Source organism: Hemitrygon akajei, chromosome 1, assembly GCF_048418815.1.
Source record: "Hemitrygon akajei chromosome 1, sHemAka1.3, whole genome shotgun sequence".
NCBI classification, from domain to species: Eukaryota; Metazoa; Chordata; class Chondrichthyes; order Myliobatiformes; family Dasyatidae; genus Hemitrygon; species Hemitrygon akajei.
Window position 1 is genome coordinate 70,289,431 of NC_133124.1, and position 22,498 is coordinate 70,311,928.

Consider the following 22,498-nt stretch of genomic DNA (forward strand, 5'->3'; position numbering starts at 1 on the left):
GGGAGAATAAAACAAAATGTGTCTAATGTAGCATTTAGTGTAAATGGATGTTTGATGGTTGATATGGACTTGGTGAGCCAAAGGGCCTATTTCTGGATCATATACTTTACGTGATTATAAGTCTATGAACACCATCTCATGTCAACTTTTTCTGAGAACAGATCTGGGTGTGTTGGTTGTAAAACCTGGGAACAAGTTTCATGCTGGAATATCCGTATCTGAGCTGAAAAGTAACACATTAATTCCCCTGCTGGAAGTTCTCAATCTGATTTTCATTTTCTTTTCTCTCCAAAGACTGCACGATGTTCTTCACAGCGATAAGAAGCTGACCCTCGTGTTTGAATATTGTGATCAGGTAACTGCTGCAGCCTGGCCTCCCATCATCAGCAGGGAGCAACTGAGCCCATTAGAGTTTGAGGAGTTGATGTGGGAGGACAATAGGACATTGGAGCAGAATTAGATAATTTGGCCCATCTAGTCTGCTTTGATCATAACTGATTTATTTTTCTCTTTCAACCCCACTCATGTCTTCTCATAACTTTTGGCATCCTTACTAATAAAGAACATGTCAACCTGTACTTTAAATATACCCAGTGACTACCTCCATAGCTGTCTGTGGCAATGAATTCCACAGATTCTCCACCCTCTGGCTAAAAAACTTCCTCCTTATTTCTATTATAAGGGGACATCCAATTCTGAGGTGGTACTCTCTGGTCCTAGGGTTTTGCACTGTTGGAAACAGCTCTCTGTGTCCATTCTTTCTACGTTTTCATGTTTTAATGATAAAAGGCACTCAGGTCCTGCAGGTAGAATCTAAATGACATGTTTCAGAAGACATGGATTGGCACTTGGTCCTCAGTCAGAATACTCGACAAGTCACTTTTATTGTCATTTCGACCATAACTGCTATGTACAGTACATAGTAAAAATGAGACATTTTTCAGGACCATGGTGTTTACATGACACAGTACAAAAATTAGACTGAACTACGTAAAAAACAACACAGAGAGAAAAAAAACAACTACACTAGACTGCAGACCTACCCAGGACTGCATAAAGTGCACAAAACAGTGCAGGCATTACAATAAATAATAAACAGGACAATAGGGCAGTAAGGTGTCAGTCCAGGCTCTGGGTATTGAGGAGTCTGATAGCTTGGGGGAAGAAACTGTTACATAGTCTGATTGTGAGAGCCCGAATGCTCAGAGAATACGCAGAGGTATTTACCCACCTGTGCTTTAAAAACACACATGTTGAGGTCGCTCTCAACTGTGATGAGACCTGACAGCAATGAGTTGACTGACAGCTCAGTGTGGTGACAATGCCTGTGAAGCTAGTGTTGAGCAGGCTGGGGAGAGTGGTGCAACCTTTCCACACTGAGGTGTGGAGCTGTCACGGTGAGTTTGCCTATTTCTGAGCACCATCAACAACTGTACCATCAACAAATAGACCAGCCAGATCCTCCAATCTCTCCTCAGCTCTCTTGCAGAGTAAGGCAGTCCAAAACTAGAGGGCATAGGTTAGGGTGAGTGGAGAAATACTTGAAAGAAATCCAAGTCAGGTTTATTATAACTGACATACAGGTTTCCCAGCTGTTCGAAGGTAGAGCATTCCTATGAAACCGTTTGTAAACCGAAATGTCATAAAGCGAAGAGGCAATTACCATTAATTTATATAGGAAAAATTATTGAGCATTCCCAGACCCAAAAAATAACCTACCAAATCAAACCAAATAACACATAAAACTTAAAATAACACTAACATATAGTAAAAGCAGGAATGATATGATAAATATACACCTTATATAAAGTAGAAATATTGTATGTACGGTGTAGTTTCACTTATCAAAATTGGGAAGACAGCGAGCCAAAATCGATTTGGAGGAAAACATTGGCACATACATGCCTATGCACGTACACGCATGCGCAAACAATGCCCGCACAAGGCTTCACGGTCATTGGAGTCTTTCTCGGGGTAAACACATGTATAAAGCGGGCGTCTTTTTTTCATAAAAGCGAAAATCCTCTTTGGTTGGCGAAAACAGGTACTAATGTAGGTCTTTCGTAACAGCGAGCTGTCGTAAAGCGAACATTCAAAAAACGGGGAACACCTGTATGTTATGAAATTTGTTGTTTTGCAGCAGCAGTGCAATGCAATACATAAAAATTACTGTAATGCAACAAGTATATAAAAATAAATAAATAGTGCAAAAAATAGAGCAATATGTACATCATATACTTGGAAACGATTACTGGTGGACTAAACTCAGAGGTTTCTTATTGGATTCTCTGGGGTAAATCTTATTGTTGGTTTTCATATTGGTGCCTGGTAATTCTGCTGTTCAACCTTTTGGATTTTTTTCAGGATTTGAAGAAATATTTTGATAGTTGTACTGGAGATCTTGATGCTGAGATTGTGAAGGTAAGCACAGTATTCCTTATTCTGCTGGGAGCTTTTACGTATCGTAGTTATAAATGCACTGTCATGTCAAGTTGTTCTAAATCAGGAGTTCCCACCCTGGGGTCCACAGACCCCCTTATGGTATTGCACCATGGCATAAAAAAGGTTGGGTTCCCCTGTTCTAGATCATATTCGGCATGTGTTAGACAGTGAATCTTTCCCCTACACTGCATCATCAAGCACTCCCAGGGCAAAGAGAGCATGTGTTGGTTACTGTAATGAAAAATACTTTATGATTTGTTCCGTGTTCTTTTCTGATTCATCAAGCGGTGTTTGCAAATACATTTGCAAACAATTGAGTCTTTGTACACAATAAATCACTTTATTAGAGTTATGCTAAAGTTGGAATACAGAAAGCAAAATAAATATTTAATGAAGTAGTAGTACAGAAAACAAACTAATTCTTGGCATGCACAACACAGATGCCTTGTGCAGGAAGGCACAGAGTTGACTGTACTTCCTTAGAAGGTTGGCGTCATTCAATGTCTGTAGTGAGATGCTGAAGATGTTCTATAGGTCAGTTGTGGAGAGTGCCCTCTTCTTTGTGGTGGCGTGTTGGGGAGGAAGCATTAAGAAGAGGGACGCCTCACGTCTTAATAAGCTGGTAAGGAAGGCGGGCTCTGTCGTGGGCAAAGTACTTGAGAGTTTAACATCGGTAGCTGAGCGAAGGGCGCTGAGTAGGCTACGGTCAATTATGGAAAACTCTGAACATCCTCTACATAGCACCATCCAGAGACAGAGAAGCAGTTTCAGCGACAGGTTACTATCGATGCAGTGCTCCTCAGACAGGATGAAGAGGTCAATACTCCCCAATGCCATTAGGCTTTACAATTCAACCGCCAGGACTTAAGAACTTTTTAAAAGCTATTATTAATGCTTTTTGAGATAGTGATTTAGATGCATATCATATTTTTTACTGAGTTAAGTATTGTATGTAATTAGTTTTGCTACAACAAGTGTATGGGACATTGGAAAAAAAGTTGAATTTCCCCATGGGGATGAATAAAGTATCTATCTATCTATCTAAATACACTGATCTGCTGAATACTAGAAGGAATTCTGAGAAACTTGTACGCAGCCTTTCTTCTCACAATCTTTCTTGCTCTCTGGATGTTCTGTCTCTATCTCCAACATCCAACCCTTAGTGCTACCACTAATCATGACCCAGCCTAGAAGATTCCCCTTTGCACAAAGAAATTGCCCTTTTTTATATCCTTCAAAATCCCTTACACTAGTACTTTCCCATGATAAAGCGCCATTTGCAATCTGCATCTGCGCAATGATCTCACCTTCTCTGGACAAAAATGTATTCATCGTTATGTACTGTCAAGGCTGTACACTTGTACTCTTTTAGTTATCAAAACAATTCAACTTCCAGGCTAAGACTGTTGCCTTCGACTTCCATTTTATTTTAAAATATATGAAGGAGGAATCACATTTAACTCTTTTCCTTGATCTCTACCTCTTGATTCTTCATTTGTACTTTCTATAAGGATTACAGTAAATAAAAATTAACTAGAATTATTACAATATAATTACTTGAGCATTAAGATTATAATATGAATTCCATATAGGAGGTAGACTAAAATAAACTGTACTACAAGCACAACTAATATTATGTTTAGTTCCCGTTTACTATTTATTCCCCAGGTCCACACACTTTATTTCGAATGATGTGAACCAGTTTGCAATTAACCAAGGTTAAACTTAACGGATGTGTGGGGTTGTTGTTGCATCTGACAATGATTCCTTCTTTTGTAGTAGGTCTCTGCTTGTTTTTACATGCACATTGCACATTGATGTTGTTGACAAGATTAATTCCAGCACTTTCATTTCACCTGGAAGAAAACAAAGCATCTGTTAATATTAGTTTTACAGAGGATTTTCTCCCTGTTTAAATACACCAGATGGTCTTTCCCTTGTACTGATACCAAGTAAGTGTTACCATCTCCATTTGCTACAATCTCTCCCTTGCAAACTGGAGAATTATGAATGTTCACACCCACATTTTCCCTCCCACTGTGGGGGCCCTTCAGTGCCTGTTTCCTCCTCAGGTTTAGGGTACACTTGATCATTTTGATTATCAGTGATCCTTGGGGTAGAGATCTGTTGTTTAGTTGGTATAAGGCTTAAGGTAGTACAGTCAACCACCCCGTAAGGTGTAAATGTATCATTTTTTCAAAAGTTCATTCATCCTCTTTTGCCAGCCTGCCATTCATACAGCCATTCCAATTGCCGCTGGCCAGGAGTCTGTGTATGTGTGCAGCTGATCTGTTTTGTGTTGCGGTGGCAAGGTGACTGCCACCAGTTCAGCTCACTGGCTGGAATGACCCTCTCCTCCTTGCTGCAGAACTGTTTCTGTGATTGGGTTCAGCACTGCAGCCTTCCACCCCTGGTCACCTGCTTCCCAGCCCAGCAACTAGAGCAGTTCATAAACTAGGTGTGGCATTTGTCTGCTTCAGACATGCTGGGGGGAGGGGTATACTTAGCTGGCACTAAGCAGCAGTAATTCTTCATCATTCATACTGTTTCACAGATACCAGAGCACTAAGTGGCAGTATTGTAAGAGGGTCCCACTAAAGGCGTGGCTTTTAAAATGCCAAATGAGAATGTTCCCAATTTAGTCTGCACTGTTTGCCCCTGCAGCACATTCATTCTAGTTATGTTTTCAGGCTTCCATCAGTGGTCCCTCCCCAGTAGCCAATCGATCTAACAGAGCGTTAATCCTTTACTTGCCTTCAATCTTCCACCATAAAGTGTTAATTATAGAAGGTCTCAGGTCCTCCTGATAGAGAGACATTATCATTCTGATTGTCCAGAGACACTGACACTGACCCACCCCTATTTGAGAGGTTCAGGGAGGTTGGGCTTCTCGTCTCATTGAACTGCACCCAGACCATAGCCCTTCATACCCCTCCCATCCATGGACCTATCCAAATTTTTCTTAAATGGTGAAATGAAAGTCACATCCAGCAGTTGCTCATTCTGCACTCTCTCCACACACAGAGTGAAGTTTCCCCTCGTGTTCGCCTTTCACCCATGACCTCTAGTGGTAGTCTCACTCAACCTCGGTGGAAAAAGTCTACTTGTATTTTCCCTATCTATACCCTTCGTAATTCTGTATGCCTCTGTCAAATCTTAGACCGTAAGATGTAGAAGCAGAATTAGGCTATTTGGCTTATCAAGTCTGCTCCACCATTTCATCATGGCTGATCCAATTTTCCTCTCAGTGCCAATCTCTCCGCATCCCTTCATGCCCTGACCAATCAACCTCTGCCTTAAATATGCATAATGACCTGGCCTCCAGCTGCCTGTGGCAAAGAATTTCACAGCTTCACCACTCTGGCTAAAGAAATTCATCCTCATGTCCATTCTAAAAGGACGCCCTGCTATTCTGAGGCTGTGTCCTCTGGTCTTAGACCATTGGAAACATACTCTCCATCTAGCCCTTTCACCATTTAATAGATTTCAATAATTTCTTCTGAATTCAAGAGAATACAGGCTCAGAGCTTTCAAATGCTCTTCGTATGACAAGCCATTCAATCCTGGAATCATTTTCGTGAATCTCCTTTGAATCCTCTCCAGTTTCAGCACATCCTTTCTAAGATGAGGGGCCCAAACCTGCTCACAATACTTCAAGTGAGGCCTCATAAATACTTTATAAAGTCTTAACATTATAGCCTATTCTAGTCCTCTTGAAATGAATGCTGTTTAAGACCTGCAGTATTCAGCCGAGCTGCATTATATAGGATCTGATAAAAATAGGATACGGCAGTACTAGTAACCGGATCAAATTTATTTATTGCCTCTAGGGACTCATGTTTGTTTAAAACTTCGAAATTAGGTATATATTTCCTAACATAATCTTGAATTTGTAAATATCTAAAAAAACTAGAGGCAAGGATATTGTAAACTGCTTGTAACTGCACAAATGAGGCAAAGTTTCCATTAATATGTAGGTCACCTACACTACAGATGCCACTCTGTTTCCAGGACGAAAAAACAGAATCATTCAGGCCAGGCAAAAAGTAATGGGTGGATGAATTGAGTATAGAACTGACAGAGGAGGTCTGGCATGAGTGTTTAAAGAATGTACATGATTGTTCAGTCAACATCAGACACAGACTTATACAGTTTAAAACAATACATAGACTCCATTATTCCAAAGAAAAGTTGCACAGCTTTTATCCTGATGTTTCACCAGTTTGTAATAGATGTAAATCTGAGAACAGTAACTTGTCACATTCATTCTGGTCATGTTGTAAGCTTTATGCATACTGGAAAAGTATTTTTCACTGTTTCTCTGAGGCTTATGGGAAGCGGTGGAAACCAGACCTCCTCATAGCCATCCTTGGAGCAACAAGCTCCCTATCTTCAGCCAATAAGTATGAAAAAAATGGCTGTATTGTTTGGAATGGTGATTGCTAAGAAGTTAATCCTGCAAATGTGGAAAATGGACTCTGCCTACGTACGATCTGTGGCTGAGAGAACTGGCAAATACTTTACATTTGGAGAGACTGAGACTATGTAATGAGGACAGAGGGGACATCTTTGAAAGGATATGGGGCCTTGTATTGGACTTTCTTACAGGGTGAGAACTGAAGTCTTTTTGGTGCAGTGCACCTCTGCTGTGTAAGTTTACTATTGCCTTTATATTATTCTTTCTTTTGATGCTCAATATTTAATTTGTTTTTGTTATGGTCGTGGTTTTTGTGAATGTGCTGTATTTTTTTCAACATGTACAAACAAGCTGGATGAACTCAGCAGGTCGGGCAGCATCCATTGAAATGAGCAGTCAACAGATGCTGCCCGACCTGCTGAGTTCATCCAGCTTGTTTGTACGTGGTGATTTGACCACAGCATCTGCAGTGTACTTTGTATTTTTGTTGTTGTTTGTAGAAAAAATAGAATAAAAATATATTAAAGAAATGAATGCTAACATTTCAGTTGCCTTCCTCGTCACAGACTCAACCTGTAAATTAACCTTTAGTGAATTCTGCACAAGAACTTGCAAGTCTCTTTGCACCTCAGCTTTTTGCATTTTCTCTCCATTTAGAAAATGGTCAATACATGACCATACACTTTCCAACACTATATTCCATCTTCCATTTCTTTGCCCATTCTCCTATCCTTATGTAGTCTCTCTACTTCCTCAAAACTACCTACTCCTCCACTTATCTTCATATTGTCTGCAAACTTTTCAACAAAGCCATCAATTCATTCATCCAAATCATTGAGGTATAACGTAAAAAGAATCGGTCCCAACACAGACCCCTGTGGACCACCACTATTCATTAGCAGCCAGACAGAAAAGGCTCCTTTTACTCCCACTCTTTGCCTCATGCCAATCAGCCACTGCTTTGTCCATGCTAGAATCTGTTTTAGGTCAGACTAACTGGCTTATCAACACGTACAAACAAGCTGGATGAACTCAGCAGGTCGGGCAGCATCCGTTGAAATGAGCAGTCAATGTTTCGGGCCGAGACCCTTCGTCAGGACTAGATTCCTTTCTTCTGCCTCTCTCCCTTCTTCAAGAGTAGAGTTACATTTACAATTTTCCTATCTTCCGGAACCATTCCAGAATCTAGTGATTCTTGAAAGATGATTACTAATGCCTCTACAAACTTTTAAGCCACCTCTTTCAGAACCATGGGGTTTATACCATCTGGTCCAGGTGACTCATTTGCCTTCAGACCTTTCAGTTTTCCCCCAAGAACCTTCTCTCTAGTTACGGTAACTTCACACACTTCATGCCCCCTGACACGTGGAACTTCCACTTGGTGATTTGCACAGTGAAGACTGATGCATAATACTTACTCAGTTCATCTGCCATTTACTTGCCCCCATTACTATGTCTCCAGTATTGTTTTTCAATTGTCCGATATCGATTTTCATCTCTCTTTTACACTTTATTTATCTGAAAAAACTTTTGGTATCCTCTTTAATATTATTGGCTAGTTTATTTTTATATTCCATCCTTATCTTCTTCTTGACTTTTTAGTTGCCTTCTGTTCGTTTTTAAGAGCTTCTCAAACCTCTAACTTTCCACTAATTTTTGCTTTATTTTGCCACTCTTTGGCTTTTATGTTGACTTTGACTTCTCTTTTTAGCCACGGTTTGTCAATTTTCCTTTAGAATACTTCTTCCTCTTTAGGGTGTATATATCATTTGCCTTTTGAATTGCTCTGCCGTCATCCCTGCTAGTGTTCATTTCCAATCAATTCTGGTCAATTCCTTTTTCATGCCTCTGTAATTCCTTTTACTCCATTGTAATACTGATACACCTGACTTTAGCTTCTCCTCTTCAGATTTCAAGGTGAATTCAATCATATGGTCACTTTCCCCTAAGGGTTCTTTCACCCTTAAGCTCTAATAAATTCTGGTTCATTGCACAATACCCAGTCTAGAATATCTGTTCCTCTAGTGGGCTCAACCATGAAATGGCTAAGAAGCCATCTCATCGATATTCTAGAGATTTCCCATCCTGGAATCCAGCACCAACCTGATTTTTCCAATCAACTTGCATATTGAAGTCTCTCCATGACGATTGTAACATTTCCCTTTAGGCATGCATTTTCTGTCTCCTGTTGTAATTTGAAAGCCACGTCTTTACTACTGTTTGAGTGTCTATATAAAACTCCCGTCAGGGTCTTTTTACCCTTGCAGTTCCTTAGCTCTATTCACAATGATTCAACACTTTCTGACCCTATGTCACCTCTTTCTAATGATTTGATTTCATTTTTTACCAACAGAGCAACGCCACCCACTCTGCCTTCCTGCTTATCCTTACGATACAATATGTATTCTTGGCCATTAAGCTCCCAGCTATAATCTTTCAGCCACGATTCAGTGATGCCTCCAACATCATACCTTCCATTCTGCAACTGTGCTGCAAATTCATCTACCTTATTCCGTACAGTCGGCCCTCCTTATCCGCAAATTCCACATGCGCGAATTCAACTAACTGCGAATCGCGAAAACCCGGAAGTGCTCTTCCAGCACTTGTTGTTCGAGCATGTAAAGACTTCTTTTCCTTGTCATTATTCCCTAAACAATATAGTATAACAACTATTTTACATAGCATTTACATTATATTAGGTATTACAAGTAATCTAGAGATGATTTAAAGTATACGGGAGGACGTGCACGGGTTATCGTGGATTGGGATTGAAAAAAATTGGAAGTTCTCTTACTAAGTAAGTCGGAACAGGTACATCTGGTATTATTTAGCGTCAAACGTTTATCTTCGTATATAGTACATATTTTACCTCTCTATGCATATAAAACACTTCAGAATGTATGTTTCAGCGCCAGGCTCGGGAACGGAAGTTCCTGAGTTCGATCTAGTGACAGATCGCTCCCGAGTGCGCTCTGCACCATGCCGGGTTGATGTGGAGGATCAAACACCCAAAACCCAATAACTAAACCACTGCGTTATTTAGTAATAATTGTAGCTTTCATCAGGGCAGAGCCTTTCTCACCTTATCCTTTAAAATTGTTCCGATCATTGACCGATGTAGTCTAACGCTTTTCCAACGCGTTTCACCTCTTTCGGATCGCTTTATTATTTCCACTTTATTTTCAATCGTTATCGTGATTATTTTCGTGAACAGAAACACTGCGGATTCAGATCCCTGCTGCCGGGTCCTAATGTCCACCACACTGAGACCGGTAAAATAATGTTTGGGGTTCTGCTGGGTCCTAAGATCCACTGAATTGAGACACGTTGAATGAGGGACTTGAGCATCTGCGAATTTTGGTATCCGCGAGGGGTCCCGGAACCAATCTCTCGTGGATAAGGAGGGCCAACTGTATACTGCACATATTTGGATACCATAAGATATAGGAGCAGAAGTAGGCCATTTAGCCCATCGAGTCTACTCTGCCATTCAATCATGGGCTGATCCAATTCTTCCAGTCATCCCCACTCCCCTGTCTTCTTCCCATTCCTTTTGATACCCTGGCTAATCAAGAACCTATCTATCTCTCCCTCAAAAATACACCCAATGACTCAATCTCCACAGCCTCTCATGGCAACAAATTCCACAGATTTACCACCCTCTGACTAAATTAATTTCTCCGCATCACTGTTCTAAATGGAAGTCCTTCAATCCTGAAGTTCTGCCCTCTTGTCTTAGACTCCCCTACCATGGGAAATAACTTTGCCATATCTAATCTGTTCAGAATGTTTCTATAAGATCTCCCCTCATTCTCCTGAACTCCAGGGAATACAGCCCAAGAGGTGCCAGACGTTCCTCATATGGTAACCTTTACATTCTTGGAATCATTCTTGTGAATCTTCTCTTAACCCTCTCAAGTGTCAGTATATCCTTTCTAAAATAAGGAACCCAAAACTGCACACAATACTCCCAAGTGTGGTTTCACAAGTGCCTTATAGAGCCTCATCATCACATCCCTGCTTTTATATTCTATACCTCTAGAAATGAATGCCAACATTGCATTCACCTTCTTCACCACCAACTCAACCAGGAGGTTAACCTTTAGGGTATCCTGCACAAGGACTCCCAAGCATTTTGAATTCTCTCCCCATCTAAATAATAGAAGAAGAAGAAAGCCCTAAACTCCGAATGGAGTCATCGGGACGCCGTCATGACAGCGTTTTTTTTTTAGCAGGGTTTCTTGTTTTTACAAGGCTGAGTTGCTAGCTCGACACTCAACCCAGCATGGATGGAAAGTGTGCAAGGGAGCCGGCTGGATTCGAACTCGGGAGCCTTCGCTGATGCCACTACGCCACCAGCCGGCCATCTAAATAATAGTCTGCCCATTTATTTCTTCCATCAAAGTGCATGACCATTTACTTTCCAACATTGTATTTCATTTGTCACTTCTTTGCCCATTCCCCTAAACAATCTGAGACTCTCTGCAGGCTGTCTGTTTCTTCAACACTACCCGCTCCTCCTCCTGTCTTTGTATCATTGACAAATTTAGCCATAAATCCATTAATCCCATAGTCCAAATCACTGACATCGTTAAAAAACTGTGGTCCCAACACCAACCCCTGTGGAACTCCACTGGTAACCGGCAGCCAGCCAGAATAGGATCCCTTTATTCCCACTCTCTGTTTTCTGCCGATCAGCCAATGCTTCACCCATGCTAGTAACTCCCCTGTAATTCCATGGGCACTTATCTTGCTAAGCAGCTTCATGTGCGGCACCATGTCAAAGGCCTTCTGAAAATCCAAGTACACCACATCTACTGCATCTCCTTTGTCAACTCTTCTTGTAATTTCCTCAAAAAATTGCAGTAGGTTTTTCAGGCAGAATTTTCCTTTCAGGTAAGCATGCTGGCTTTGGCCTAGCTTGTCATTTGCCTCCAGGCACTCTGTAATCTCATCACTAACAATTGATTCCAACAAATTCCCAACCACTGATGTCAGGCTAACAGGTCTATAATTTCCTTTCTGCTGCCTCCCACCCTTGTTAAGTAGCAGAATAACATTTGCAATTGTCCAGTCGTCCGGTACAATGCCAGAATCTATCAATTCTTGAAAGATCATTGTTAATGCTTCCGCAATTTCTTGAGCTACTTCCTTCAGAACCCGAGGGTGCGTTCCATCAGGTCCAGGAGATTTATTCACCCTCAGGCCATTAAGCTTCCTGAACACCTTCTCAGTCATAATTTTCACTTCCCTGACACTCTTGAAAGTCCAGTATACTACAGATGTCTTCATTGTGAAGACTGATGCAAAATATGCATTCAGTTCCTCTGCCATTTCTGCACCTCTCATTACAATATCTCCAGTGTCATTTTCTATTGGCCCTATATTTACTCTTGACTCTCTTTTACCCTTTATATACTTTTAGTATCCTCTTTGATATTAGTCACCAGATTCCTTTCATAATCACCTTTTCCTTCCTAATGACCTTCTTAGTTTCTTTCTGCAAGTTTTTAAAAGCTTCCCAATCCTCTATCTTCCCACTAGCTTTGGCTTCCTTGTATGCCCTCTCTTTTGCTTTTACTTTGGCTCTGTCTTCTTGTCAGCCATGGTAGTGTCCACCTTCCATTCGAAAATTTCTTCTTATTTGGAATATATCTGTCTTGCACTTCTCTCGCTTTTCGCAGAAACTCCAGCCATTGCTGCTCTGCTGTCCTTCCTGCTAGTGTCCCTTTCCAGATAACTTTGGCCAGTTCCCCTCTCATGCCATAGTAATTTCCTTTATTCCACTGAAATACCAACACATTGGAAATTAGTTTCTCCTCAAATTTCAAAGTGAACTCAATCATATTGTGATCACTGTTCCTAAAGGGTTCCTTAACCTTAAGCTCTCTTACCACCTCCAGATCATTGCACAACACCCAGTCCAGCACAGCCGATCCCCTTGTGAGCTCAACCACAAACTGTTCTAAAAAGCTATCCCTTAGACATTCTACAAATTCTCTCTCTTGAGGTCCAGTACTGACCTGGTACTCCCAATCCACTTTCATATTAAATTCCCCAATGATTATCATGACGTTGCCCTTCTGACCCGCCTTTTCTATCTCCAGCTGTAACTTGTAATCCACATCCTGGCCGCTGTTTGGAGGCCTGTATACAACTGCCATTAGGGTCCTTTTACCCTTGCCATTTCTTAACTCAACCCATAGAGACTCTACACCTTCCGATCCTATGTGATCCCTTTCTAATGATCTAATATTATTTCTTATACACAGGGCCACACTTCCCCCTCTGCCTACTAACCTATCTTTCCGATATACTGTATATCTTTGGACGTTCATCTCCCAATGACAGCTATACTTTAGCCAAGTTTCAGAGATGGCCACAATGTCATACTTGCCAATCTGTAGTTGAATTTCAATACATTCAATCTTGTATTCACCCTTTTTGATTTTATCTGCCTTTCATGTGGACTGCAATTTTGCCCTATCATCAGCCTCTACGTGCTACACATTGCCTTTGTTTGTAAACTAGCTACCTCATCTTCAACACTGTTATCCGCCTTTTCCATGTTACTTCTTGCATTGAAGTATAGCCAGCTCAGGACATTAATCGCAACACACTCAACCTTTTGATTCCTAACTTTGTCTGAGGTCTTACGAACATCTGCATCGTCAATCTCTCCACTAACTGTTCTGGTTCCCATCCCCCTGCAACTCTAGTTTAAGCCCCTCTGTGCAGCATTAACAAACCTTTGCATTAGGATATTAGTCCCCCTCCAGTTCAGGTGCAAGCTGTCCCTTCTGTACAGATCCCACCTTCCCTGGAAGAGAGCCCAATGATGCAAAAATCTTATGCTCTCCCTCCTACACCAACTCCTTAGCCACATATTAAACTGTATAATCTTCCATGTTCTGGCCTCATTAGCACGTGGCATGGGTAGCAATCCTGATATCACAACCCTGGAGCTCCTGCCCTTTAACTTATTATCCAACTCCCTATGCAGAACCTAATCACTTGTCCTTTCCAAGTCATTGGTACCTACATGACTTATAGCTGTTCATCCTCCTACTTAAGAATGCTGAGGACTCGATCTAAGATATCCTGGACCTTGGTGCCCCCAGAAGGCAACATACTATTCTGGAATCTTGTTCTCACCCACAGAACCACCTATCTGTTCTCCTAATTAATGGATTCCCAATCACCACAGAGTGCCCCTTCTCTCCCTTCCCCTCAGAGTAACAGAGGCAAACTCCGTGCCAGAGATCCGACCACTGTGACTTCCCTCTGTTAGGTCATCCCCTCCGACAGTATCCAATGTGAGATACCTGTTGTTGAGGGGGATGGCCACAAGGGTACACCCAGTTTTCTGTGTCCTGCACCTTGGGTGTAACACTCTCTCCATATGTCCTAATCTATCACCCCATCGGCCTTCCGAATGATCCGAGGTTCATCCAGTTCCAGCTCCAACTCCTTAACACGGTTTGTTAGACGCTGCAGCTGGTTGCACTTCTTGTAGTTGTAGTCAGGGACACTGGAGGACTCCCTGCCTTTCCACATCGTACAGGAGGAGCATTTCACTCTCCTGCCTGACATCTCTACTGTCCAAGCTGAGCAGATATAAAGAAGAGAAAAAAAAATAATTTAAGTTTTTCTTTCCTTTGCTTTCTCTGTCTGAAGTTTCCCTTTGTGGAAGCCTTAAAAAGTCGCAGCCTCAAAGCCACCCTCGCCTTCCTTTTATTTGTTCTTACTAATCAATCCTAGACTTCAATAGATCATTGGTCAAAGCACTACCATGTTGCCGCGACCTGCTGTTGTCTTTAAATCTTGGGCAGTGGACCTGATTGAAATTCCTTCCTCTCCAAACTTCCAATGTCTGGATTAGCCATTGGTCAAGGCCGTATTACACTGCCGCTACCTCTGCTGCCTTTTATCTTCAGGCAGTGGATCTGATTGAAGTCCCCTTCTCTCCAAACTTCCGATGTCTGGATTGGCCGCTAGTCAAAGCTCTATTACATTCTAGCGAATAAAGTTCTAACCGATTCAATCTTTCCTTATAACTCAAGTGCTCCAGTCCTGGCAACATTCTTGTAAATTTTCTCTGCACTTTTTCAATCTTATTTACATCTTACCTGTAAGTAGGTGACCAGAACTACACACAATACTCTAAATTAGGTCTCACCAATGTCTTATACAACTTCAACGTAATATCCCAACTGTTGTCCTTAGTACTTTGATCTATGAAGGCCTATGTGCCAAAAGCTTTCTTTATGACCCTATCTACCTGTGATGCCACTTTCAATAAATTGTGGATCTGCATTTCCAGATTCCTTTGTTCTACCACACTTTTCAGTGCCTTACTACCGACTGTGTAAGATCTACCCTGGTTGATCCTCCCAAAGTGCAGCACTTCACATTTGTCTGCATTAATTTCCACCTGCCACTTTTCAGCCCAGTTTTCCATCTGATCCAGATCCTGCTGCAACCTTTGATAGTCTTCCTCGCTGTCCACTACATCCCCAATCTTGGTGTCCCCCAAATTTGCTGATCCAGTTAACCACATTATCATCCAGAATATCATTGATATAAATGAGAAGCAACATTGGGCACAGCACCAAACCCTGCAGTACTCCACTAGTCACAGGCCTCTACCACTTACTGGCTTCTCCTTCAAAGCCAATGCTTAATCCACTTTACTACTTCATCTTGAATGCCAAGCAACTGAACCTTCTTGATCTTATTGTACCTCAGTGTGAGATCCTCGGGACCGTCACCATGCCGGGTATCAGTGTCGAACTGGATATCACATTCCCAGTTGTTGGGATCTCCTTGGCTATTAATGCCTTTGCTTTGACAGAATCTGTATCCTGATCCCTCAGCTTTGTCCATTCTTCCTGCTGTGGTTTAAGCAGTTTATATGCTAGGGTGGTTTGCTGGGTTTTGGCTTTGTCAGCTTGTTCATGTGCTGCTGACTTCAATTCAGTTAAGGTAACATTTTGCTTTTTTTACAATTCCTACTTTCTCAGTGATGGTGGTGGCCACTTGTTGCTCCGCTGCCAAGTACATGTCATAGGTCATTTTCAAAGTGCATAGGAAAATCCAACAGGCTATATCTTTACTTTCCTCCCATTGGGGAAACTACATTAATTAGCGGAATGGTAACCATACCCAGGATGTCACTGCTGCTGCTTTCTATCTAGGCTCTCCAGCACATGGGTGGGCAACACATGGTCTACTGATGCCAAATCATAGATGTTGTCTGTCCAGCTTAGTACCCTATGCTCAGACCTGCCTGCAAGTACGTCCTGTTACTTGTGAAACATAGTGCCCATTGTGCTGAATCCTACTGACTATGCCATTTGGGTTACAAAAATATTTTAAAATGCATTGCATTATCAAAGGGCATTTTGCAAATAATGTGATCATACGTTGATAGGCTTTTTCCATTGAGAGTAGGGGAGATTCAAACAAGAGGACATGAGTTGAGAGTTAGGGGGCAAAAGTTTAGGGGTAACATGAGGGGGAATTTCTTTACTCAGAGAGTGGTAGCTGTGTGGAACGAGCTTCCAGTAGAAGTGGTAGAGGTAGGTTCGATATTGTTATTTAAAGTAAAATTGGATAGGTATATGGACAGGAAAGGAATGGAGGGTTATGGGCTGAGTGCAGGTCGGTGGGACTAGGTGGGAGTAAGCGTTCGGCACAAACTAGAAGGACCAAGATAGCCTGATTCCGTGCTGTAATTGTTGTATGGTTATATGATAAAATGCCTAAAAGGAGATTACCCTGTGCACAAAGAAATTGCCTCTTTTTGTACCCTTCAAAACCCCTTGCACAAGTACTCTCTCATGATAAGGCACCATTTTGTACCTGGACCTGCACAATGATTCACCTTCTCTAGACAAACTTGCATTCATCATTATCTCCTCTCAAGGTTCTAAACTTATAATTGTTTTCAAAACAATCAATCTTGAAGGCTAACACTATTTTGTCTTATAAACTTTCATTCTACATGAGCATATACCAAGGAGGAATCAGATTTAACTTTTTCCTTTAGTTTAATAAGTAAAAATAATACACTATTCCATCAAACATTGCCAAAGTAGACCTGCTTCTCAAAGTGATTTCCTTATTCTCCTTGTGACCGGCATGGTAGGTAGGTGGCGCAGTAACATTGTGGCTAGTGTTACACTTTACAGCACCAATGTTCAAGATTCATTTCCAACCACTGTTTGAAAAGGTTTGTATGTTCTCATGCTGATGTGGTTTTCCTCCAGGTGCTTCAGTTTCTTCCCAAAGACCGAAAATAAGTTGTGGGCACGCAATGTTGGTGCCAGAAGCATGACAAAACTTTCGTGCTGCCCCTGTAATATTAAGAAGTTAGCATCTCGTAGGCCGCTTGTGACCCTGGCTATTTTTTTAAAGGTCATAGCAGCTGTGAGCTTGAGAAAAAGAGTATAAATGCACAAATGCTTTCCCGTAAGATAAGCTGAGCGGGTGACGACAGCCATGGTGTGGGAAACATATCGTGCTTTGTGTTTCTTATGGCACCTATAAGATAAGCAATTAGAGGGAGTGACTATTTACAAGGGCAGCAGACTTCGGGTGATGGGCTTATGCATGTCTGTATCCAGATATAGTAGCAATTAAAACTGTTATACGAACAATTTATGACTGATAGCATTAACAATATTCATCTGTAGAGAAACTGAGGGGGTGAACCCACATGTATCTGTGTACGTCACTGCATGATATAAAAAGAACTGTATTTGCTCCAGGAGGGAGAGACCCTTGAAGCAGCCTCTGAGAGAGAGTGCTTAAAGAGGGTTCTCTCGAGTAACTTGCTAATAAAGAGTTAAAGTTACTTTCACCATAGTTAAGTGGTGTCTTTGCATCGGGTAGATCGAAAGAAGTTTGTAACACCCCCAACACATCCTTGGACAGTGTTGGTCATTGACGCAAACAAAATATTTCACTGTTTCAATGTATATGTGACAAAGTTCATCCTTAATCTTTACTTCCATGGATCTGTGTAATCATGTTTCTCTTGTTCTCTTCTTGCAGTCGTTCATGTATCAGTTGCTGAAAGGACTGGCATTCTGTCACAGCAGGAATGTGCTGCACAGGGACTTAAAACCCCAGAACCTCCTGATCAATAGGGTAAGTCTGAGAATGCCAAACAGAACCTTGGTACTTGTTAGTGGAGACCTTTCCCCAGGATCTGGAACCTGAAGCCTTCAGAAAAATAGAGATCCTAGCTGAGACTGAAAGGTGCTACCTTGACTTCTTGTGGCTGCTGATGGGATGGGCGAATATACCTTTTCTACAAGAGACTCGATGCTTTCTCTGCAGTGTCGGTGACTGAGGGATGACCAGAAAGAAATTTATATAAAATTATGAAAAGCATAGAAAGGGTGGAGAGTCAGTCTGTTTTTCCAGAGTGAAAATGCCAAGGTTTAAGGTGAGGGGAGTGGAGGGAGAAGTGCCACAGTGAAGGTGATGGCAGTGCATTTAGTAGCAATGTTTAGAGGGGTGCATGAACAGGCAGGGAATGGAGGAACATGGACTTTCTGCAGACAGATGTGCAGTTTAAATTGGCATCATGGTCAGCACAGACATGGAGGTTTAGGGCTTGTTGCTCTTTGTCATCTATGATTCAGCTGGTTGAAGAGTTATTAAGTTTTAGGGTAATCTGAGGTTGGTGTCTGGTAAATAAAAATGCAAGAGAGAGATTATAAAGGGAATTACGGGGCAACTTGTTTCAGAAAGAGGATGATGGATATATGGAATGAGCTGTCAGAGGAAGTGGTAGAAGTTGACAGTTACAATATTTAAACATAATTTGGATAAGGTTGTGGATAAGAAATGCTTAATTATTCATTTAGAGATACAGCACAGTAACAAGACCTTTTGGCCCCACAAGACCACACTACCCATGTGAACAATTAACCTACCAACTCGTATGTCTTTGGAATGTGGGAGGAAACTGGTACACCCAGAGGAAGCCCATATCGTCATGGGAAGAATGTGCAAATTCCTTACAGACAACGGCAGAATTGGACCTCAGTTACTGGTACTCCAACCCATAAAACCATAATACCTAGGAGTAGAATAAGCCATTCGGCCCATCGAGTCTGCTCCGCTATTCCATCATGGCTGATCCCAGATCCCACTCAACCCCATGCACCTGACTTCTTACCATATCGTTTAATGCCCTGACCAGGAATCTATTAACTTCCACTTTAAATATATCCGCAAACTTGGCCTCTACCACAGCCTGTAGTAGAGCATTCCACCGATTCACCACTCTCTGGCTAAAAAAAAAATCATCTTTGCCTCCATTCTAAAAGGTTGCCCCTCAATTTTGAGGCTGTGCCCTCTAGTTCTGGATATCCCCACCATAGGAAACATCCTGTCCACATCCACCTTATCTAGAGCTTTCAACATTCAGTAGGTTTCAATGAGAACCCCCCTCCCCCACCCTATCCTCTAAATTCCAGTGAGTACGGGCTCAGACCTACCAAATGCTCCTCATATGTTAACCCCTTCATTCATGGAATCATCCTTGTGAACTTCCTTTGGACTCTCTCCACATGACAACTCAACCTTTCTGCGATAAGGAGCCCAAAACTGTTGACAGTACTCCAAGTGCAGCTTGACTAGTGCCTTATAAAGCTACGCTACTGTGTTGCTCTCAAGAGCATTATGGATAAAATGTGGGCATATGGGAATAGCTCAGTTAGGCAAACTAGTCAATGTGGATGAGCTGGTCTAAAGGTACTGTTCTAAGTTCTATTACTCTATGAAGGACAGAGAAGTAAAGTTAATGTTTCAGGCCAAGGAGCCTTCATCAGTTGTGGCTTTTATGTGAGTGCTTACTTTGTGCATTCACTTGAGAGTGATATAGGTTCTGACCGCAACCTGAGTTCTCCACCCCCCCCCCCCCAAACACACCTACACACTCACACCGTTTTCTTTCTACACAGAATGGGGAGCTGAAGCTGGCTGACTTTGGGCTGGCTCGAGCATTTGGGATACCTGTCCGCTGTTATTCTGCCGAGGTAGGGGAGCAATTTAACTCAATTTTTCTGGTGTCCAGTATTGTTGCACTGTGGGGAGTTGTTATGCATATTTATTCCTTCTCTCATTCTCACAAGCCATCAATACTGTTGTCTCAGACGCTTGGTGAGACTGGGAAAGGAGACCCTGAGAACTGAAAAGTACCACAGATGCTGTAAATCTAAAATGAAAACACAAAATACTGGAAATAGTCAGCAGGTCAAGCAGCATCTGTGGATAGAGGAGCAGGGATAATATTTCAGGTCAATTTTTCTTTAGAAATGCAAACTGTTGAAAAATATGTGTTCTGACTAAGTGTCAAAAGGGTTTCCACAGATATCCTCCAACCTGTGGAGCATTCGTAGCATACCGTGACCAGTTCTGAAACAAACTGAAAGGGCTGTTGATCTGAATTTGTTGAATTCATTGTTGAGCCTTGTGAGTTACAGTGTGCCCAAATGGAGGATGAGATATTGTTCCTCAAGGATGCATTAAGTTTCACTGGAACAGTTTAAGGAACCAGAAAAGGTCAGACTATTGAGGAGGGAAAGTTACAGGTAATTGGAAGCTCATGGTCACCGTTGAGGATTGATTTTTTTCACTAAAGTAATAGAATGGGCCAAAAAGAGAGGCCAAAGTAAGTTTAAAAATGTATAGCTGGAAAGTTTAAAGTAGAAAATACCAGAAACACACAGCAGGTCAAGCAGCATCTGTGGAGAGAGAGAAAAACATTAAATGTTTCAGGTCAAAGATGCTTCATCAGAACAGTTCTGAAACAGTTCTCCAGTGAGAGACCAAGCCAATAATATGTAATGGCAGAATACCGCTGATCTAAAGTACTGAAAGTAAAGCTGGCGACAACTCTGCATCTTCTTCTGCCATCTGACATATTGGGCATTTACATGGCTCAGTGGATCAGCCCTGCACCTCTCAAAATATTATTGATTCAAACCCAACTCTAGACACGTAGGTATAAGCCTAGTGCACACTGAAGTACTGAGGGAGAGTTGCACACTCAGAGGGCCAGTACTGAGGGAGGATTACACACTACTGTGCAATTGCTGCACTGAGGCATGGACTACTGAGGGAGACCCACATTGTTTGAGACATGCAGTACCGAGGGAATGCTGCACTGTTTGAGAAATACACTACTGAGGGTGCACTGCACTGTCAGCAGTACTGGGGGAGCGCCGCACAATCTGAAGGGCATTACTGAGGGAATGCCGCAGTGTCAGAGGGGCAGCACAGAGAGAAAACCGCACTGTCAGAAGGGCATTACTGAGGGGGCGCTGCACAGTCAGAGGGTTGGTACTGAGGGGGCGCTGCACAGTCAGAGGGTTGGTACTGAGGGGGCGCCGCACAGTCAGAGGGTTGGTACTGAGGGGGCGCCGCACAGTCAGAGGGTTGGTACTGAGGGGGCGCCGCACAGTCAGAGGGTTGGTACTGAGGGGGCGCCGCACAGTCAGAGGGTTGGTACTGAGGGGGCGCCGCACAGTCAGAGGGTTGGTACTGAAGGGGCGCCGCACAGTCAGAGGGTTGGTACTGAGGGGGCGCCGCACAGTCAGAGGGTTGGTACTGAGGGGGCGCCGCACAGTCAGAGGGATTGTCGCACAGTCGGGCGGTTCTGAGGGAGTGTCGCACCATCAGAGGGGTGGTACTGAAGGAGTGCCACCCTTTCGGAGGTGCGATCCTAAGGGAGTGCTGCACCATCAGGAATGCAGTACTGAGTAAATACCACGCTGTCTGAGAGATGCAGTACTAAGGGGGTTCCGCACCACAGGGGCTGCAGCCTTTCAAACAAGTGGTTAACTTCTTAAGCTGATAGTTAAGTTCCTGTGAAGAGCATTTACATTTTCTCACCTGGCATGAGGAACATGAATGGTTGATATGATCTGTACTCCCTTCTGCCTGTTGTAGGTGGTGACACTGTGGTATCGCCCTCCAGATGTACTGTTTGGTGCCAAACTTTACTCAACGTCTATCGACATGTGGTCAGCAGGTTGCATATTTGCAGGTAACATAGAGCATTCTTCAACTCTGCCTTGTCTGCCCACCTCTGCTCAATTAACATTTCTCCTCTCCCATGATGGCTGAATAGGCAAATCTAGCCGATGTGCTGCAAGTGGCTGGACTGTGGTCCATGCTGTTCTTGTTACTTAATATTAGTGCCTCAGCAGTTATCATTGATTTACAGCCCCTAAATCAGACAGCTCATTGCTTTTAACACAGGTTTCAATGAATTTCTGGTCAGGTAATGGTGGAAGGAAGGACATGCAGATCAGGTTAAGAACATTAGAGAACTGATGGGCTGAAGTATATTTATTTCAATGCAAGGAGTATTACGAGTAAGGCAGATATAGATCTGAGGGAGAGGAATGTAAATTGGTGAGAGAGCTGAATAACTGATCAGGGCGAATGTCACAGTATTGCCTGGAGGGCTCAGTGAGGTAATATGGATAATGCTCAGGACTCATGAGGGTCAGTGATTCCCAGGTCACTTGGGTCAAAGGTCCATGTGAGTACAGAGTCAAGGCCTGAGGCGCTCCACGGTTGAAGATGAGCAATTCTGATGGTGAAGTCAGCAGG

At 42.5% G+C, this 22,498-nt stretch overlaps 1 protein-coding gene across 2 annotated transcripts in view; it reads left to right on the forward strand.

The window, feature by feature from the left end:
• The window catches only part of cdk5 (cyclin dependent kinase 5), a 68,861-nt gene that overhangs the window by 11,329 nt on the left and 35,034 nt on the right, over nt 1-22,498 (forward strand). For both annotated transcript variants that reach the window (XM_073045244.1, XM_073045237.1), the window contains exons 4-8: nt 295-355; nt 2,365-2,421; nt 17,918-18,013; nt 19,840-19,914; nt 21,830-21,926. In XM_073045244.1, coding sequence (XP_072901345.1) covers nt 295-355; nt 2,365-2,421; nt 17,918-18,013; nt 19,840-19,914; nt 21,830-21,926 — 386 coding nt within the window. The remainder of the gene's footprint in view (nt 1-294; nt 356-2,364; nt 2,422-17,917; nt 18,014-19,839; nt 19,915-21,829; nt 21,927-22,498) is intronic.